The 17,755-nt window shown below is 40.5% G+C and overlaps 1 protein-coding gene across 4 annotated transcripts in view; it reads left to right on the forward strand.

Moving 5' to 3' along the window:
• Positions 1-17,755, forward strand: part of NBAS (NBAS subunit of NRZ tethering complex) — a 176,744-nt gene that overhangs the window by 60,666 nt on the left and 98,323 nt on the right. For all 4 annotated transcript variants that reach the window (XM_044417846.1, XM_044417865.1, XM_044417835.1 and 1 more), the window contains exons 22-28: positions 1,964-2,047; positions 4,917-5,070; positions 10,271-10,456; positions 11,339-11,512; positions 13,801-13,934; positions 14,910-14,972; positions 17,422-17,544. In XM_044417846.1, coding sequence (XP_044273781.1) covers positions 1,964-2,047; positions 4,917-5,070; positions 10,271-10,456; positions 11,339-11,512; positions 13,801-13,934; positions 14,910-14,972; positions 17,422-17,544 — 918 coding nt within the window. The remainder of the gene's footprint in view (positions 1-1,963; positions 2,048-4,916; positions 5,071-10,270; positions 10,457-11,338; positions 11,513-13,800; positions 13,935-14,909; positions 14,973-17,421; positions 17,545-17,755) is intronic.

Raw genomic sequence — 17,755 nt, forward strand, 5'->3', positions numbered from 1 at the left:
AAAACCCCCCCCCCCCCCCCCCCCCCCCCGCTTAGAGCACACTCACCCCCTCATTCTTGAGTGTCTTTAGTTGCACTGGCATGGCTGCCTCAGTGTTCTGAATCGATTCAAGATCATTGGATTCAAGACAAATAGATTTAAGATATCGAAGCAATGTGTCTTTTAATGTATTTTTCTTTTCAGCTTTGGCACACAACCACAACTGCATTTTTTTCACTTTGCTCGCAGTTCAAACTTGGAAGCACTGTTTGAAGGGTGGAGCAATCTTGACTCTAATGTTTGAACGGTGGACAATTTGAAATTAGAGTCCTGCTGTGTGGCCTGGTTCCTAACAGGTCCGTGGCCTGCGGTTTGGGATCCCTGCCCTAGAGGGTGCTAGTTCAAGCATTGCTTTCTGTCATCAGCACTAGCTCTAGAGCACATTTAGATACTGCTAATATATCCTTAAGAGATTATCTAGGTGTACAAATGAATTAATGTAATGGATCTTTAAATAGGTCCACTATTGTCAGCATGACTCTTTGAAAACCTGTGCATAGTTACCTGAGTGTGAACTCCCTTGAACTCAGTGGGGCTGCCTTCTGGGGCTGCTTGGTAAACACTGAACTTTCACTAAAGGTCTTCAACCAGCTGAAAAGTAACTACTGGCTTTATTTGTTTGTTTAAAGGTATTTTAATCCCATAACATTAATTAGAACTGTCAACAATGTTTCCAGGAAGATTCACCATTTAAATTACTGACTTGAAATAGGAACCCTGTGAAAGAAAAGGAAAGAAGGAACCAGCTTCTTCCTGATTATTTTCCTCATTCTTTACCTTCTTCTCTGGCAGGGGGGTGATGCTCTAAATGTTTTTGGTCTACAATTCACATCAGCCCTAGACAGCATAGCCACTACTGATGGATGATGAGAGCTGTGATCCAAAATATCTGGACCTCTACAAGCTCTGCTCTATGTTAATTTGCCATGAGCAACAGTAAATTGAGAATGCCTCATTTTCATTCCATTATTTGCCAGAGCAATTACCTTGTGACCTGAAAGATAATGTCACTCACCTGCTCGGCATCCTGCTTGGCTTTCCTATATTTCCCCTCCTTTCCACTATGTTTCTGCCTGCATGTTTGCTTAGGCAGAGCTCTTGCTGGCCATTTAGAGCTAGGATTGGTGCTTTTCAGGCTGAAAGAACAAATAAGCACTATCTTTGTGTGTTAAAAGCATTTTGATTTGTGGCATCTGCATTTTAATTGTTTTTGTATTTCTCTTTAATTTCAATTGGCCTGGAAAGTTCTCAGAAAGGGCAGCATAGAGATTTGCATAATAAATAATCCATTATGCCAGTTCTACAAGAAAAGAACAAACTGAATGAACAGATTCTATTTCTGTGCGCTACATTTCTGCATTAGCATCTCAGCTTTTGCATGGCACCTCTGTCCTCTTTCTTGTTTCCTCTCTTTGCCTTCAAAAGGTACAACCTCTGTAAGAGTCAGGTGATAGTAGACATAACTGCCATGGGAGGCATTGGATTTGACAGCTTACACATGAGGAAGTTTGATACTAGAGATACTTTTCTGTCCCAGTTACTGCATGAAAAGATAGTGAAATGTAGAATGGTAGATATCCCTTATGTGGGTCACCTGGCAAGTTCAAGGTATAAAGAAAAGTTCAGATAGATAGGAATTATGTCCAGTAGATAGGAGGCCCCTTAAAAGTACTGGTAGGACAATCCTAGGCCCATTAACTTGGAAGTAAATCTCTATTATTGAAGCTTACTCTGTAGGTGGTATTATAGGATCATAGTGTCTCATACTTCTGATCTATAAGGGGGGAAAGCATTATTGGAGGGCTGAATGTAGTGGAAAGTGGTACTGCTGTCTAACTCTCCATTTATTTATTCCAAAGAGCGGATCTGTGCATTCTCAAACTGGCTTTCAACATGTTGTGTTTGTTTTTCATATTTGCAACAGCTACAAAGATGGTGCACTGAAGATTCTTCCCTGGAATGAGCAGAAGCACAGGGAAGAAGACTGGTGTGAAAGACCACCATGCAGGTGAGTATATCTGATTTGGATATGTGTACCGCACCATTGCACTCATTTCACATGCTAGCAAAATCCTACAAGCTAGGCTTCAGCAGTATGTGGACCAAGAACTACCTGAAATACAGGCAGGATTTCGAAGAGGGAGAGGAACTAGAGATCAAATTGCCAACATACGCTGGATCATGGAGAAAGCTAGAGAGTTCCAGAAAAACATCTACTTCTGCTTTATTTATTTATTTATTTATATCCTGCCTTTTTCCTGCAAAGGTCTCAAGGCAGCTTACATCTCCTACTCTGTCTTATCCCCACAACAACCCTGTGAGGTAGGTTGGGCTGAGAGGCTGTGACTGGCCCAAAGTCACCCAGTTGGCTCCATGGCTGAATGGGGACTAGAACCCAGATCATCTGAGTCCCAGTCCCATGCTCTTAACCACTACACCACACTGGCTCATTGACTATGCTGAAGCCTTTGATTGTGTGGATCACAACAAATTGTGGCAAGTTCTTACAGAGATGGGAGTACCTGATCATCTTATTTGTCTCTTGAGAAATCTATATGCGGGTCAAGAAGCAACAGTGAGAAATGGACACGGAACCACTGATTGGTTCAAAATTGAGAAAGGAGTTTTACAAGGCTGTATACTGTCGCCCTGCCTATTTAACTTATATGCAGAGCACATCATGAGAAAGGCGGGGCTAGATGAATCACCAGTTAGGATTAAGATTGCTGGGAGAAATATCAACAACCTCAGATATGCAGATGATACCACTCTCATGGCAGAAAGTGAAGAGGAACTAAAGAGCCTCTTGATGTGGGTGAAGGAGAAGAGCACAAAAAAGTTGGCTTGAAACTCAACATTAAGAAAATTAAGATCATGGCATCCGGTCCTCTCACTTCCTGGCAAATAGATGGGGAAGAAATGGAGGTAGTGACAGATTTTATTTTCCTGGGCTCCAAGATCACCGCAGATGGGGACTGCAGCCAAGAAATTAAAAGACGCTTGCTCCTGGGGAGGAAAGCTATGGCAAATATAGATAGCATACTAAAAAGCAGAGACATCACCCTGCCAACAAAAGTGCGTATAGTCAAGGCTATGGTTTTCCCAGTTGTAATGTATGGCTGTGAAAGTTGGACCATAAGGAAGGCTGAGCGCCGAAGAATTGAGGCCTTTGAATTGTGGTGCTGGAGGAGACTCCTGCAAGTCCCTTGGACTGCAAGGTGATCAAACCAGTCAGTCCTAGAGGAGATCAACCCTGACTGCTCTTTAGAAGGCCAGACACTGAAGATGAAGCTCAAATACTTTGGCCACCTAATGAGAAGAAAGGACTCACTGGAGAAGAGCCTGATGCTGGGAACAATAGATGGCCAAAGAAGAAGGGGACGGCAGAGGATGAGGTGGCTAGATAGAGTTACTGAAGCAGTTGGTGTGAGCTTAAGTGGACTCCAGGGGATGGTGGAGGACAGGAAGGCCTGGAGGAATGTTGTCCATGGTGTCGCGATGGGTCGGCCATGACTTTGCGACTAACAACAACAGCATGTACAGGGAAATCTGTATTGATATTTGCATTGGTGAATTGTGATTCAGCAACTCTGATGTTCTGATTCAGAAGGCGCAACTTACCTGTGGGGAATCCTGCATGGGTGGAGGACTCTCCATTCTCCTGTGGAGGAAGAAATCCATAGCTTGTGTGGATCACTTCTTTTCTTTCTAGAGACAATAGGAAGCACAGAATGTTCAGGGCTCTGGGCTGTGATCATGAAATATATGTTCAAAGCTCTGAGCATATGCATAAGAAGAAACTGGTATCAATACACGAAGAAATTATTTTGTATGAGGTGACCTGCAACAGCAGGGCCACTTCCAACTCTTCTGTTCCATGATTCTATGAGGTGTTGCACAAGAATTCAGATTACCTTATGAGGGCTTTGCAGTAATTTTTAAGTATGGTTTATTAGGTCCTGAGACTTTTGTATAGGACAGGACAGAAATGCCATAGGTAGGTAGGTAGGTAGGTAGGTAGGTAGGGGGAGAGAGAGAGAGAGAGAGAGAGAGACAGACAGACAGACAGACAGACATAGTCAAATGAGAAGCAAGCCTCTAATCCATGGGCTCTGTCTGCTGCTTCCATCCTGCTCCTGTTCTTGGATCATATCCAGTGTTAGTCTTACTAAGGCAAACCTAATGAGACGACAGTTAGGCTGAAGTTGGATGAAACGGTTTGTCTGGGGAAAACCCTGGCAGCCAAGTCATAGCTGCGTTGGCAGATCCTTTTCTGCATGTGAAAACAGGTGTTTTGCCCACAGAAGTTTTTGTGCTCTATGGGCTTTTTCTGCTTAAATAGATAGGCTTGTTTATCCCTTCAAGCACTGTGGAAAACATGTATATGTGTAAACTGCTGCAGTTGATGCAGCAGTAAGGTTAATTACCCCAGAATCGATGGAATTTCAGTAGGTATAATTAACTCTGTGTGCAAGATTTTACACAGTGATAAAATACCTTGTTGTGCTAGAAATACCAGTGTGAACTGCAAATTATGCTTTCTCCCTGAAAATTTCTGAAAGGCACTAGATCCTTAAAATAGAACTATTTAACATTTAATGTAATTTTAAAAAGATGATAAACCAGCATAAGTCTGGCTAACCTATCGGTCTGCTTCAGATCTATGTAATCTATAATTAGAAAATCCTATTTTTTCTTTTTGAAAAATAGCCTTTTGACCCACCTCCCTTGACAAATATCCATTTCTTAACTTTTCACTAAGAATTGAGGGTTTCTGAGTTCATATATACCTTTTCATCATACGTGTTGGCATTGCTTAGTGTGACTGCAAAGTTAGATGCTTTGACATTTAGCAACTCTATATCTGTGCTACCCAGACTGACTGTTGAACCAGCTCTTCAAGACGAAGGTGAATTTTTATATGACTCTCAACCAGAATTGTTGAAGTATAGGACCACTGAGCTTTCAATAAGCATGGTTACAGACTGGTACTGGAAAAGAGCAGAGGAAATAGAAAACTACTCCATGCAGGTAAATATAAACTTTCAGATCTACATATGTTTCCATGTGCTTAAATGTCAACTTTCCTATGGCTAAAGCTTACAGCCTGATACCAACTGATCCTGAGAGAATGGATGCACACCATTGTTTCTGCTACTGGTCCCTTTTGAATTTTACATGCAGCGGGCAGGAAATATGCAAAAGGAAAGCATGTATATGCAATACTTTATCTGAATGTATGTGTTCTGTGACTGAAGCCTTTGCTGCCAATTTTACTGTGGTGTCTGACTGCTCAGTGCATGTCTGTTTGGAACTAGGTTGCCCAGCAAAATACTTGGCTACTACTCAGAGGTTTACAAAATAAATTCTAAGTTAAAAATAAGTTTCATGTTTTTTAAAAATCAAAGTGTACAACAGTAGAGAGAGATTCTTGCCGTCTCCTCCCTTTTTCTAGAGATTCACTTCCAAATAAAGTGTAAGAGATGATTGTCTTTAAAGTAGGGGCGATCTTTGGAATGCTAAAGTGTCTTTAGCCCTTGGCCTTCTGAAGTGGAATATGTACCTGGAATACAGACATCTATTCAGACGTATCAGAAAAGGCAATGCTGTTATAAGCTGAACACAGCTGCAAGGAGTTTTAGGAGTGAATGCTGATCCAAATCCTCCCCTCTCAGCCCTTTCCCCCTTCTGCTGACTTTTTGTTCTTCTTAGCTTACTTTTTATCATGGGTGTGTTTATGAGCTAAATTAAGACCTCTATTAAAATATTCAGAAAAGAAAGAAAAGAAAGAATGGGAATGCCAGAGATACCACACAAAACAAGAAAAGCTAAGCAAAGTTTCTTATGCTTGAAATATGAGTAGAAACAGGGAGATGGTAAGGAAGAGTTAAGTGTAATAATACCTTATTATGGGGCAGGAAACAGGCTAAAGGAAGAATTGAATTTCTGGATTAATAGGAGAAATATGCATGAGTTTTATGACAGAAAAATACACGCTTTTTTATTTTGGGTGGCTTCATAACAGATTGAAACATATACATAAAGTTTTACTCACCTGGGCAAAGTAGCCCATGATAGCAAACTAAAAATGAAGAGATGGACAACTATCAGGTGGATCCATAGCTGGCACCTTTTCAAACTGGGAAAAGGTAATGAGTGAGGTGCCAAAGGGTTCAGTCCTGGGCCCAGTGCTCTTCAACCTATGTGGAAGTTCAGAGAATGCTGATCAGATTTGCAGATGACACAAAACTGGGTAAGATAACTAATACCCTGGAAGTCAGAAACAAAATTCAAAATTATCTTGATAGGTTTTGAGCTCTAGGCTGAAAACAACAAAATGAAATTTAAAAGGGAGAAATGCTAAGTTCAGCACCTAGAAAGAAGAAACCAAATGGGAGATATTTGGCTCTACAATGGTATAAACAAGAAAGATCTTGGAAAATGTTATATCAATATCCTAAGCTGAATATGTGTCAACAATGTTTTGGCCGTCTAGCAATGGTGTTCTGGAGTGGGAGGGAAGAGGGCTGGAGAAGCCCTGGGGTGCCTTGCCGTCTCAGTCCCCTTCTCACTTCTGAAATGCCCCCCTGGCCCCCTCTTCCAGTTGCCTTCTTATACTGGGAGGGCAGCTGGCATAGTTCTTTCTGCATTGTGAGAGGACAAGGAGGCAGAGTGCTGACCCCCTGGTCCATGACCGCAGTGCTGTCTTGCCCTTGAATTTGGGCATTTGAAAAATCCTGTGGTCCCACAAATAATATATGGGTGATAGGACTGCTTCCTCCATGGTCAAGGGCAGTATCTTGGGGTACTGGAGGGGTGCTCTTGTATAGAACTTCTAGAGAGATGTGGGACTAAGCCCTTTATTATTAGCATTGTAAACCCCTTTAAAAAAGTGGACTGGCACCTGGTATTATATGTTAAGTGTGTAGAGGGGTTAATTTTGAGAATAATAATAGTGATGCTTTTTACACTTTGCTCACTAATACGAAGTATATATTAAATCACTATATTAAAGCACAAAAATCCAAACCAAATGGAAGAAATTGGAGAACAAATAACAGAACTAAAACTACATGAAAAGCTATAGTGGGGTTTAAAAGGCATGGAGAAATAAAACAACTGTGAAACAAAACAAACAAATGGGACTGGATTTTCCCTAAGTTATTAAATCATTCTAAAATATATTTTTATTTTATTTACATACTGCCTTTTTTCCTGCAAGAAACCCAGATGACTTACACAATGCGCCTCCTCCCCACTTTACCTGTAGGTTAGGTGAGGCTGAGAGTCAGTGACTGCCCCAAAATCATTCACTGAGTTCCTAAGTGGGAACTAGAGATCAAATTGCGCAAGTCACAGTCTGACAATCTATTCACTACACCACACTCTAGTTATGCTCCTACTCTGTCACCACCAACAGTCTGAGTTCAATTCAAAGATGTTCAAATGTTGAGTTCAAGTCAAAGTTGGAAAAAGGCCTGCCTGAGATTTTGTCAGCAATCACAAATACAATTTAGGCAAACCAGATCCAACGCTATGTAAGCCTCCTCTGTATACTTATATTAATATAAGAAAGCTAGTTTTACATTGTATATTTTTAAAAAATAAAGCAGAAATCTTTCCCTGTGTCAGTGTTATTGTAAACTTATACCAAAGATTTGTCTTATTCTGTTGTTGTTTCTCTATTATATTTTAGTCTGAAACAGTTTTTGTATGATGAAGCTGTTAGTTTTATCAGTTTGTTTTGTAGCCCTGATTTTGTGTACTTAAAGGATCATTAATATAGAGGCATGTTACCTTCATTTCTACTGCTATGAAGAGAGATGCCCCTAAATTCTTCAAATCAAATTGGCAGTAAATGCTGACATATCAGAATGGTTAAGAGATTTTCTAAAATATTTGTAGCCTTGGACGTATGTACCTAGTTTAACTATCTAATTTCCACTTTCCATATTTTCCAAGTAGTACATTTTCAAACATTCTACTTTCCAACTATGACATTTAAAATATTGTAATTACTGGGCAAGTCTATGATGATTTTTTTTAAAGTTCTGCTTATTGAAGCATTTCCATCACTGTAAATATAATTTACAGCCTATTTTATTGCATAGTTAATTTATAGAAGTACATTAACTGGAAATAAGCTTCTTGGAAGTGTACACAAGCAAAATGCATGTCAGCTTGTCATTAGATTCCTTTTTTTGTCACCTTGCAATCACATTAATTCTGTCAGGAAGGCTTGCCAACATGTTGCAATATATTTAAATCCTGTTGCTGTTTTTAAAATAAATTTTCTAGTCCTTATACTTGAGAGTGTGGTGGTGAGAGTGTTGGACTGGAACCTGTGAGTTCCAGGTATTAGTCCCCAGCTGGCAGTTAAGCTCACTGGGTGACTCTGATCCAGCCCTTGACTCAGGGACTCAGTCCCTGATGCAGGGTTGTTGTGAGGATAAAATGGAGAGGAGGAGGATCTGGCATGCTGCCTTGAATTTTGTGGAAGAAAGGAAGGAAATACATATTGTAAATAATAAAATATTTGTAAAGAATTAGAGCAACTCAGTTAAGGAATTGGAGACAGGGATGGAATGAATAGTCTGTATAATTAATATTCAGCTTGCAAGGCCATATAACATTTCCCTAGACGTGAACTGAAGTGTAAAAAGCAAACTACCGATGGAGAACTGGTATCAGAAGTGTCCTGTCTTAACGTGTGAATGGAATGATATTACCCTGAGGCAACTTGGGCTCCTGCAGCCAGTATGGTGGCCCCCATATGTGTCTGATGATATTGCCCATTGTTCCCAGCTAACATGATGACTGAAGATAAAGGGAACTGTAGTCCAACATATTTGGGAAGGCGACTTCCTTCCTAGGAAGGTTCTCTAAGAACAGCAGAGCCTCTAAAGTCGGAGGCCCTGCACATATCCGATGCAGTAAGGAAAAAAACTCCTCCGAATCCACGTTATTTATTTGTTTATTATTTATTAGGGGTATTTCTAACCTGTCCATTACGGTTTTTCTCTGGACGGCTTACAGTATAAAACAACCTAATAAATACATCATAATACCACATGACTGAGGATAAAAACATAATTAAAATATTTAAACTTTAAAATATTGGGTAAATAAATAGGGCTTGACCTGACTCTGAAAAGCATATAATGTCAGTGCCAGGCGAAATTCTCTGGGGAGCACATTCCATAGCAGGGACACCACCGCAGAGAACATTCAGAGGTTTCAGAATAGCTTGTTTCCCGGTCACTTCAGTCTCCTCCCCTTCCTGATTCCTTAAACACATTTATCCAAGGTGGTTTTCTTCTCTTGACCTCTCAGAGCATCCAGCATAATGTTTTCCACACCAGTTCCAAGGGGGATCCGAGCTCCAATTCTCAGCTCCGAGTTTGGGGTGCTATCTCCGTCCTTGGAACTAGGAACCTGAACTATGCTAACGGCACCCCAGACAACAGCCCCCTAAGTGGAATCATTTTGGGCTGCAGTCTTATGCATACTTGATTGAGCCACTAAAAAGAGTGGCCCTTTTATCTATTGTAAGCCGTCCCGAGACGTTCTGTAGGGGACAGGATAGAAAAGCTTTTAATAAATAAAATAAATATCTGAGCAAGCATGCTTAGGGTCTGGCTGCAAGTTGCCATTCTTTATTTTTCTTAGCTTAGGATATCTCCTGAGGTCTAGGAGTGGGGTACTAGGATTGTGCAGAGTAGTCTGAATATGGTTGTACTGCTGATTGAGATGTACAATGACATTTGAATCTTCTGATCTTCATTATGTTGACAGAAAACAATCTTGAAATACTTCATATGAGTTAAGATTGTGCTCCTGCCATGCTAACTGATGTAGTAAGGGCAACAGGGAATTGAAATTAATCCTGTCCAGTCATTTGTCAAAGTTCTGACTTAGAAGATTTCTAGAAACTGTGACACTCATTCATACAATTTGCATGCACATATAAGTTTTCCCTCTCAAATTGAGTATTACATTTATTTTCTCAGTCATGTCTTTTTCTATTAATAATTCTGTATATAATACATTAGAACCAATTTAAAGTCACAAATCAATCAAGAAATCTTCCTGCTCCCCTCCACCCATGTTTAGTACATGAATTGTAAAGAGTTAAATTGATAATATACTAAAAAGCCTTAATCAGAACAAATCTCAAACTGTCAATGGTGAGACACTTCGGTTTCAGTGATGCTTATTCTCTAAAAAATAGGTGGATTGTGCTCTTTCTCTGGTCCGCCTTGGCATGGAGAGGAACATTCCTGGTCTTCATTCTCTCTGTGACAATCTGATTACACTGGAGACACTGGTTTATGAGACTGGATGCGACATAACTCTGACCTTGAAGGAGCTACAGCAGATGAAGGACATCGAGAAACTAAACCTGTTAATGCTGAACGTAGGTGTTTGTTCCTGTGTTGGGTTGGGCAGGAGAGATTTCCGTGATGAGATGAAGTGAAAAGTTGCCCCTGGTAGCATGAAATCCCATGATTATCCAATCTCGTTAGTTCATTTTTTTTCTGGATTTATGGTCATCTACTCTACGAGGTCCCTAGGTGTTGGGGCAAGGCTCCACAATCTAGCACAATTTCAGTGATGAGTTAAGCAGCTCGCATATTTCAGTGGGCTTAAGTGTTGTGGCTTGACTTCTTTTTCTGCATGAGAAACTGTAAAAAGGGCACAGCTCTGTGTTGGAAGCATACTGATGAATCTGCCTATTGTTGTCCTGATGGTTTTACGGGATAGGTGGTGGGATGGAGATTTATAGAAGCGCAGCGCAAACCTGCCTGGGTGGAAAAGTCCTTCCTCGCCACTCCTAGTGAATCGACTGATTTGTATGATCTGAGTAGTGGTGGGGCAGTGGGTTCTTTCCTATATTGTTCTAGCAAGATATGTAGGAAAAATATTCTTCTGGGCCAGGTGACGGATGGCATCCTTGCTCATGCCAGTGTTTCTCTTTCTTGTTTGCCCTATAAAAGCAGCCCCAGCCTATTGTGCATATTGGTGTTGCTTGGTGTTCTCTAGAATGAGCTGGGTATTTTCACTTAATGCTTATTGGTTGTTTTTTCCGAGAGGTTTTAATTGACACAGGTTCTAACATCTTGTATGCTGCTGCTGCAGCTACTTAAAAAGCAATGGGGGGACAGGGCAAAAAAATGGTTTACCATTGTAAAACCTTAGATTCTTTTTGTCATTTTAGCATTTTTTCTGACCTGAGATATTTGGCCCTGCTCTTAATATGTGTTCCTGTTTCTTTCATTTAACACTGCTGACATTCCAGTCATCAGAAGACAGGTACGTGAAAAACGCTTACCAGTGGATGGTCCCATTTCTCCACCGCTGTGAAAAAGAGTCTCCTGGCATTGCCAATAAGCTTTTGAAAGAGTATTTGGTCACTTTGGCTAAAGAAGACCTAACATTTCCTCTGAAAATATTTGAGCATTCAAAGCCATCAGTAAGTTCCAAGTGCTCCTTCCCTCCCCTGCCCTCAGCCCTTCCTCTTGTATTGTCTTTGCAATTCTATTTACTTAATAGTGTAACTTGTTTTACTGATCAATGTTAAAGTTGATTTTCATTGTACAGCTTTCTTGAACTCAACATTTGCCTTGTCAATATAAGCATTTGTTCTCTAAGCAAGCTTCTGATACATGCTTAATGCCAGAATATACCTCTAATCATTAATCACTTCTACCTTTCCTCAGCAGATTGGGTATTTTTAGTAACAGGAGGCTCTCTGCTAAATTTGCTTTTGTTTGGGTCCTTGCCCAAAATGTATCCCTGCCAAACAACAATGTAGTTTTATGTATAGTCTGCACTGTATCCTGTGATATGTCTCTGCTATGCTTCTGCATATATTTCTCCCTTCTTTGGGCAGCAAAAAACAACACGAATTTTCTTGGCATGTAGGGGTTTGGTGGTACAGATCTATGAAAAGTCCAAGTCAATAAAGAACAATATTTGTACAGCAATTTTATGCGTGAAAATTCAGGATAGGCAGTAAAAGATGAAACCAAACTGAAATGCAGCAGTTTGTGGCTGTGGGCACAGCTTGAGAGTAGCATTTAGCTGGAAAGTGTGGTCCAGTTTTACAGCACTTCCTCAGGATATTAAGTGTATCTCATAACAGCAGCAAGCTGACTTGTTTTCCTTTTGCACATTGGATGCAGCCTTAAGCTCAGTGTACATACCTGGGATGAGGCAGCAGAATCCTCGAATGGTGGAATTGGACTACACTGAGGGATGCTATTTCTGAATTTTCTCACCCATAAAATATACATTGCATATCAGTATAAACAAGTCATTTTAACACCTGAAGGAGAGTGCTTTGGAGCCCAGCTTCTTCCCTGCTGTGCTAGTCTTCTAGCTGCATTGAAGTTTTGGTTCTTCTATGCATGGGTACATTCAAAAATTGGATTTGTTACACGCAACCTGAAGTTTAATTCATTCTGCCACTTGATTCCTACTTCCTTCTGCTTCATGTGTTGACTAGGCCAAAGAGGAGGGATTTTCAGTGGCAACCAGGAATGGAAAATGGTTGCAAGAGAGCTTTCACTATGTGTGATGGTGAGAAGAAGCATCACACGCGGTGAACCAGTTCAAACCATCAAAGGATAGCCCAGATCTAAAAGGCTAAAATGTTTTTGAAATATTCTCAGGCATTAGGCTTTGATGAATAGCAAAGAGGGCTAAGTTCCATTGTGCAGTAACTGACTGCCATCACTGCAAGGGAAGAAGAGGAATGTCCAAAATTTGTCCCCTCTGTGCTCTGCTGGTAAGTGTCCACAGAGGAATACCAGTTGGATGCTACCTCTCCATTTGGGATAGCAGCACGAATTTGATTCTTTATACATATGGCCTTGAAATGCAGGACACAGAAATGGCTGCTAAACTGTTTGACCTTAAAAAGCAGAGTGGAACATGGTGAGAGAGTCAGGCTTACAATCCTGTAGCCATTTTCTTAAGAGTCAGCCTTGCCGAACTCAGTGAGGCTTTGAAGTATAGGAATATGTAAAGGATTGCATTGTCAGTGTGGGCTATTTTGCACAAGCTACTTCCTCAGGATGTACTCAGTGGAATCTGAAATGCAGCGATGGGTGTGAAGAAGGAGCTTTTGTAGGAGAGATTAATGTGGCCTTTACATAAATTTGTAGTCGCTTTAATCTTCTTGAGGCATTGCTTTATGGCTACAGATCTAGACTAAATTCATATCCCTGCAATTTAAGTGGCATCTTGCTAGGATGTTCATTAATGCCTTACTTTTTTGTAGTGCATACAGAAGTAGATTGGCTGCAAACAACAAGTCAAGGGAAACCTGCATTCCAGTGCATATTGAAGCTATTTATGTGCAAATGAAGAAAATAGCATAATGTTACTAAGCCAAAGCTTCAGAATTACACATTTTTTATTTTAATAATTCACCTGATGAAAAATATTGTTGTGCGTTGTGGGTGGGAAGTTGGTTGAAAGTGGAAATATCTTGCTGTTCCAACCAGCTGCTGTGCCAACCACTTACAAATGAGCTTCCACTGCAGATTCTGTCATTATCAGAGATTTCCAATTGAGTCTTATTAAAGATCCAGGAAATTCTCTGTAATTAACAAAAAATAACTGAATTAGCCCTATGGTTGTGATTGAGTTAATTGAATCAGTTGATGGTCCTGCCATCCTAGTGGAGAAAGTAAGTAGAAATTGTGCAAATGTGTTGGTATGCTGCAATGAATACAGCCTTTATTTCTTTCCTAGTGTCAGCAAAAGATCATTTCCGATCAAGACCTGTTGATGATGATTGCTTTAGAATGCATCTACAGTTGCAAACGTGATAACCAGCTGTCTCTGTGCTATGATATCTTGGAATGTCTCCCCCAGAGAGGTTACGGGTAAATATTGCCATGTACCAAACATTTGGAAATGATTTTTTTAAATTCTTTTAAAATCTGTTAAATATTGGCAATATTAATACTAATATCCAAAGAATGATGTACCTAATGGTCAATTTATATGGTTAACAGAATCTAGTGGCAAAATCTTTTTCTAGACTACATTTTGGTCAACGAGTGACATAATTGCATATTTAAGTGTTCCCTGCATATAGAAGATTAGCATGAGAACTCATTATAGAATGATAGAGGATGCTATATTGCATATCTAAAGAGCTGTTTTTCACTTGCTGAACTTTGCATGAGCACATCCCATCTGTGTATATGCTGACCAGAGCGCTCAGGACTGCCAGGAAATGAATGTGGGGGGGGGGGGTAGTTGTACTGCCACTCCTAGTAGGTCTCTGGACTGGTTTCACCTGGTGGAGAAAGAGTCATGGGAATGCATGCAGCTCAGTGGTAGAGAAGCTCCCAGATTCAGTCCCTTCTGTTCTTCAGACAGGGCTAATAGAAGATCTTTCTAAAACCCAGGAGAAGCACTGTGTTGTTTTTCCCTCACAGAAGCCTTTTGAACTGGGTTTCGATGAAACACCTGGGCAGGCCATTTGGGAAAGAGAGCCCAGTACACATCATGCTTGAGCCACTGTGGCTTATTTAAGCTGTGGTGATCATGCAAACTGGGACAATGTATACTAACAATTAGTGAGCTGACTTGGCATAAAGCAACCCTTATTTTTTCAGGCTTTCTAATCCCAAAGATCCAAGCCCTGCATTGGAGGTGCAGTTCGGACATGGAATGGTACAATTCTTTTCCATCCTCTAATTGAACTGGATGACTAGAGGCGATTAGGAGATGGATCATGTCCTATACTATTTTGCCACTCAATATCCTAGGCTAGTGTGTGGATGTTGCTTGTATTTTTAAATTATTTTTCTTAGTACATAATATAGTCAAATGTTTTGCATCTTTTCCAGCCCTGAAACAGACATTACTAATAATCTGCATGATCAAGTTGATGAACTGGAACAAATTCTTAGGTAAGAGGCTCCTTTCTTCATTCATCTCTCTCAGTACATTAACTTTATTAACATAGCATTATTTCTTGCAGTTCAGTATGCCAGAAAGTTTACACAAAAGGGCTTAGAGGTCAAGTATTACTGCAAGTGTATTGGAAATTACTTTGCAGACCTTGGTCCTTTTCATAAACAAATGTGTATGTCTTAAGTTTTTGTTTTTCTCTTCTGCTTGGAACTGTGAAAGGTATTGTAGCATTATTTCCTATTTTTTAAAATAGGAAATTCAACATGCAATGTGATCAGCATGCCTGTAATCCCCTGGACTTGGAGGACTGTGCACATCCTCTGGAATGGGCAGAGGAGTGCATAGGCAAAGTTTGTCTTAGTGCTTCTTTCTCCCAGCCACACAATGGGTAGCCAATATTGGCTGGCCAGCTAAGGCATCTCAGAGTTGGAGTGAAGGAGGCTGAGGCATCACCAGGGCACCTCCTTTCTTTGATGGCACCTGTCTTTCCCCCTCCCTACTCCTCAAAGCATCCCCTGAAGCCCATCTCCAAGATCATTCTTGCAACCTTGGAGATTCTGCCAGCACAGTTCTTTCCATAGTAGGTAGTGGTGGGATGCCCTTAGTGCAGAGACCCTGCTCTGAGTTCAGAGAGATTTACCAACAGCATAACTGGGACTCTGAAAAATCCTGTGATCATCTAGATACTGTCCAGTGGTCATAGGACTGTGCTGTTAAGATGTTAAACAATTAAAATAAATTATCTCCTTAAACATTTTATGTATTTTTTCATGCACGTGCGCACACACACCTGTGTACACTTTATTATTACACTGCATTTATGTCCTGACTTTTTTTTCTTGTAAAGAACCCCAGGAAGTTTTATTGAAGATCCAGTAGAGTTACTGTCCTGTTCATTTTATCCTCACAACAACTCTGCAAAGTAGGTCAGACTGAGAGGCAGGGACTGGCCCAAAGTCACCCAGTAAGCTTCATGGCCAAGTGGGGACCTTAACCCCGATCACACTCTCACACTAACCACTGCACCTACAAAACCATAACCATACAAAAGCACAACTGTGTTTTGTATAAATTGCCAGTGACCAGCAGAGAAATGCTGCCATTCTTCTTTTTGTTGATGTTATTTAGTTCCATAGGAGTGATTGGGTGTTTGCTTTGTGTAGCAATCAGCATTCCAGTTGAATCACCATTGTAAGGTTTTGGTATAGATTTATCAGTAGATAGCAGTAGGTCCCCTTTTGGCTACCATCTCATTTCCTGTCCCAGTAAATACCATTTCTTTTCTTCGTATTCCACTGTCCCTCTTTTTGTTCCTGTGGAAGCCACAAAGGTCTTGTTCCTTATTTCATTCCCTCTTCAGTATGTGAGATGCGAGAGTGAAAATGCATCCTGGAGCATTGTTTTTACCTGTCTTCTGGCTTTGTGCTTTTGGGCTTAACAACTGGAGCATTCAGCATCATTGGATGAACTCATCGGATCCATGGATCTCCACTTACGAATCTCTCTCATATGTTTAGTGATTTCAAGAGTTTAATTGCTCAGCTGATTGCCTGCTCTAGTTACTGGAAGAAGAAATTATCATACTTGGAAGACGCTGCAAAAACATGGGAAACCCTTTGCTCAGTGCCAGTATAAATGTTTTTGTATGCCATTTTCCTACTTGGGCAATACCATGGCTTCACACCATTCATTGGTCAAGTGTGAGAAGGAAAGTGAAGGGAAGTAAGAGTTCAGCATTCAGTTCTCAACAAGTGATCAAATCGCATTGAGTTAAAGATGAATCTTGACTTCTCCGTGAAATGAAATGTGGGTGAAGGCTAGTCAAAAGGTGTCACAAATGTGTCCATACAGTGCTATTGCCAGTTAGCTGTCAGTTCACAGAGCCCTAAGAAAGTCACTGTAGGTCTTCCACTCACTGGTGTATCAATAACTCTTTCCAGTGCTGTAAAATGCACCATTTGACCACAAGAAAGGCTCAGAGTATCCTTGTGATAGCTGCAAAATTGGGATATTTTAGATAACCCTGCTCTTTTTCCATGTAGCACCAGTCAATTTTTTATGTATAAATATTTGGGACAAAATAAGTGGCATGTGCCTTAATTGTATGGTCTTGCACTAGCATTGTCTACTATACAAGACTTGTTCACCATCGTGTAGAATAAGCGAAATTCTTACTTTTACTGCACATGCATGCTTTATTGTGTTTTTCTGCAAAATAAATAAACAGTTACGAGATGGAGTGAAGGGTACAGTATTTCTTTGTATTGTATGCTGCTTAGACCATCCAGCTTGAGTGTGAGTTGACTTTTGAGAGAAACGCCTTCTTGTTATTTATTTTATTTTGTATCCTAAGAATGTGAGATTCTCTAGGTTGCATGTTGATAATATGAGGCAAGGTATAGAATTCAGCTGAATAGCTGATGATGCTTCGGATTTTTATTGCAGTGTCTCAGAACTTCTGGAGAAGCACGGGCTCCAGAAACCCATCTCATTTGTAAAAGACACGCAAAACAGCCCAGAAGAAGCACGGAAGCTGATGATTAGGTTGACCAGGCACACAGGCCGCAAGTGAGTGAGTAATGGTGGCGGTTCCTGGACAGTGAAGGGCATGCCTGATCTTGTTGTTTCCATTTGTATTTCAGAAGCAGAAATATTTATTTACAAGCAATGATCATGTGGTATGTTGAAAGATTTGGCCCCTCTGGCTAAGACATTGATAAAGGTTGCTATAAAAAACCTAAGCAATGTATGCTGCTCATTGTACATGGTATTACTTATG

This window comes from Varanus komodoensis, unplaced genomic scaffold (genome assembly GCF_004798865.1).
Source record: "Varanus komodoensis strain SLA01 unplaced genomic scaffold, ASM479886v1 scaffold10, whole genome shotgun sequence".
Lineage (NCBI taxonomy): Eukaryota > Metazoa > Chordata > Lepidosauria > Squamata > Varanidae > Varanus > Varanus komodoensis.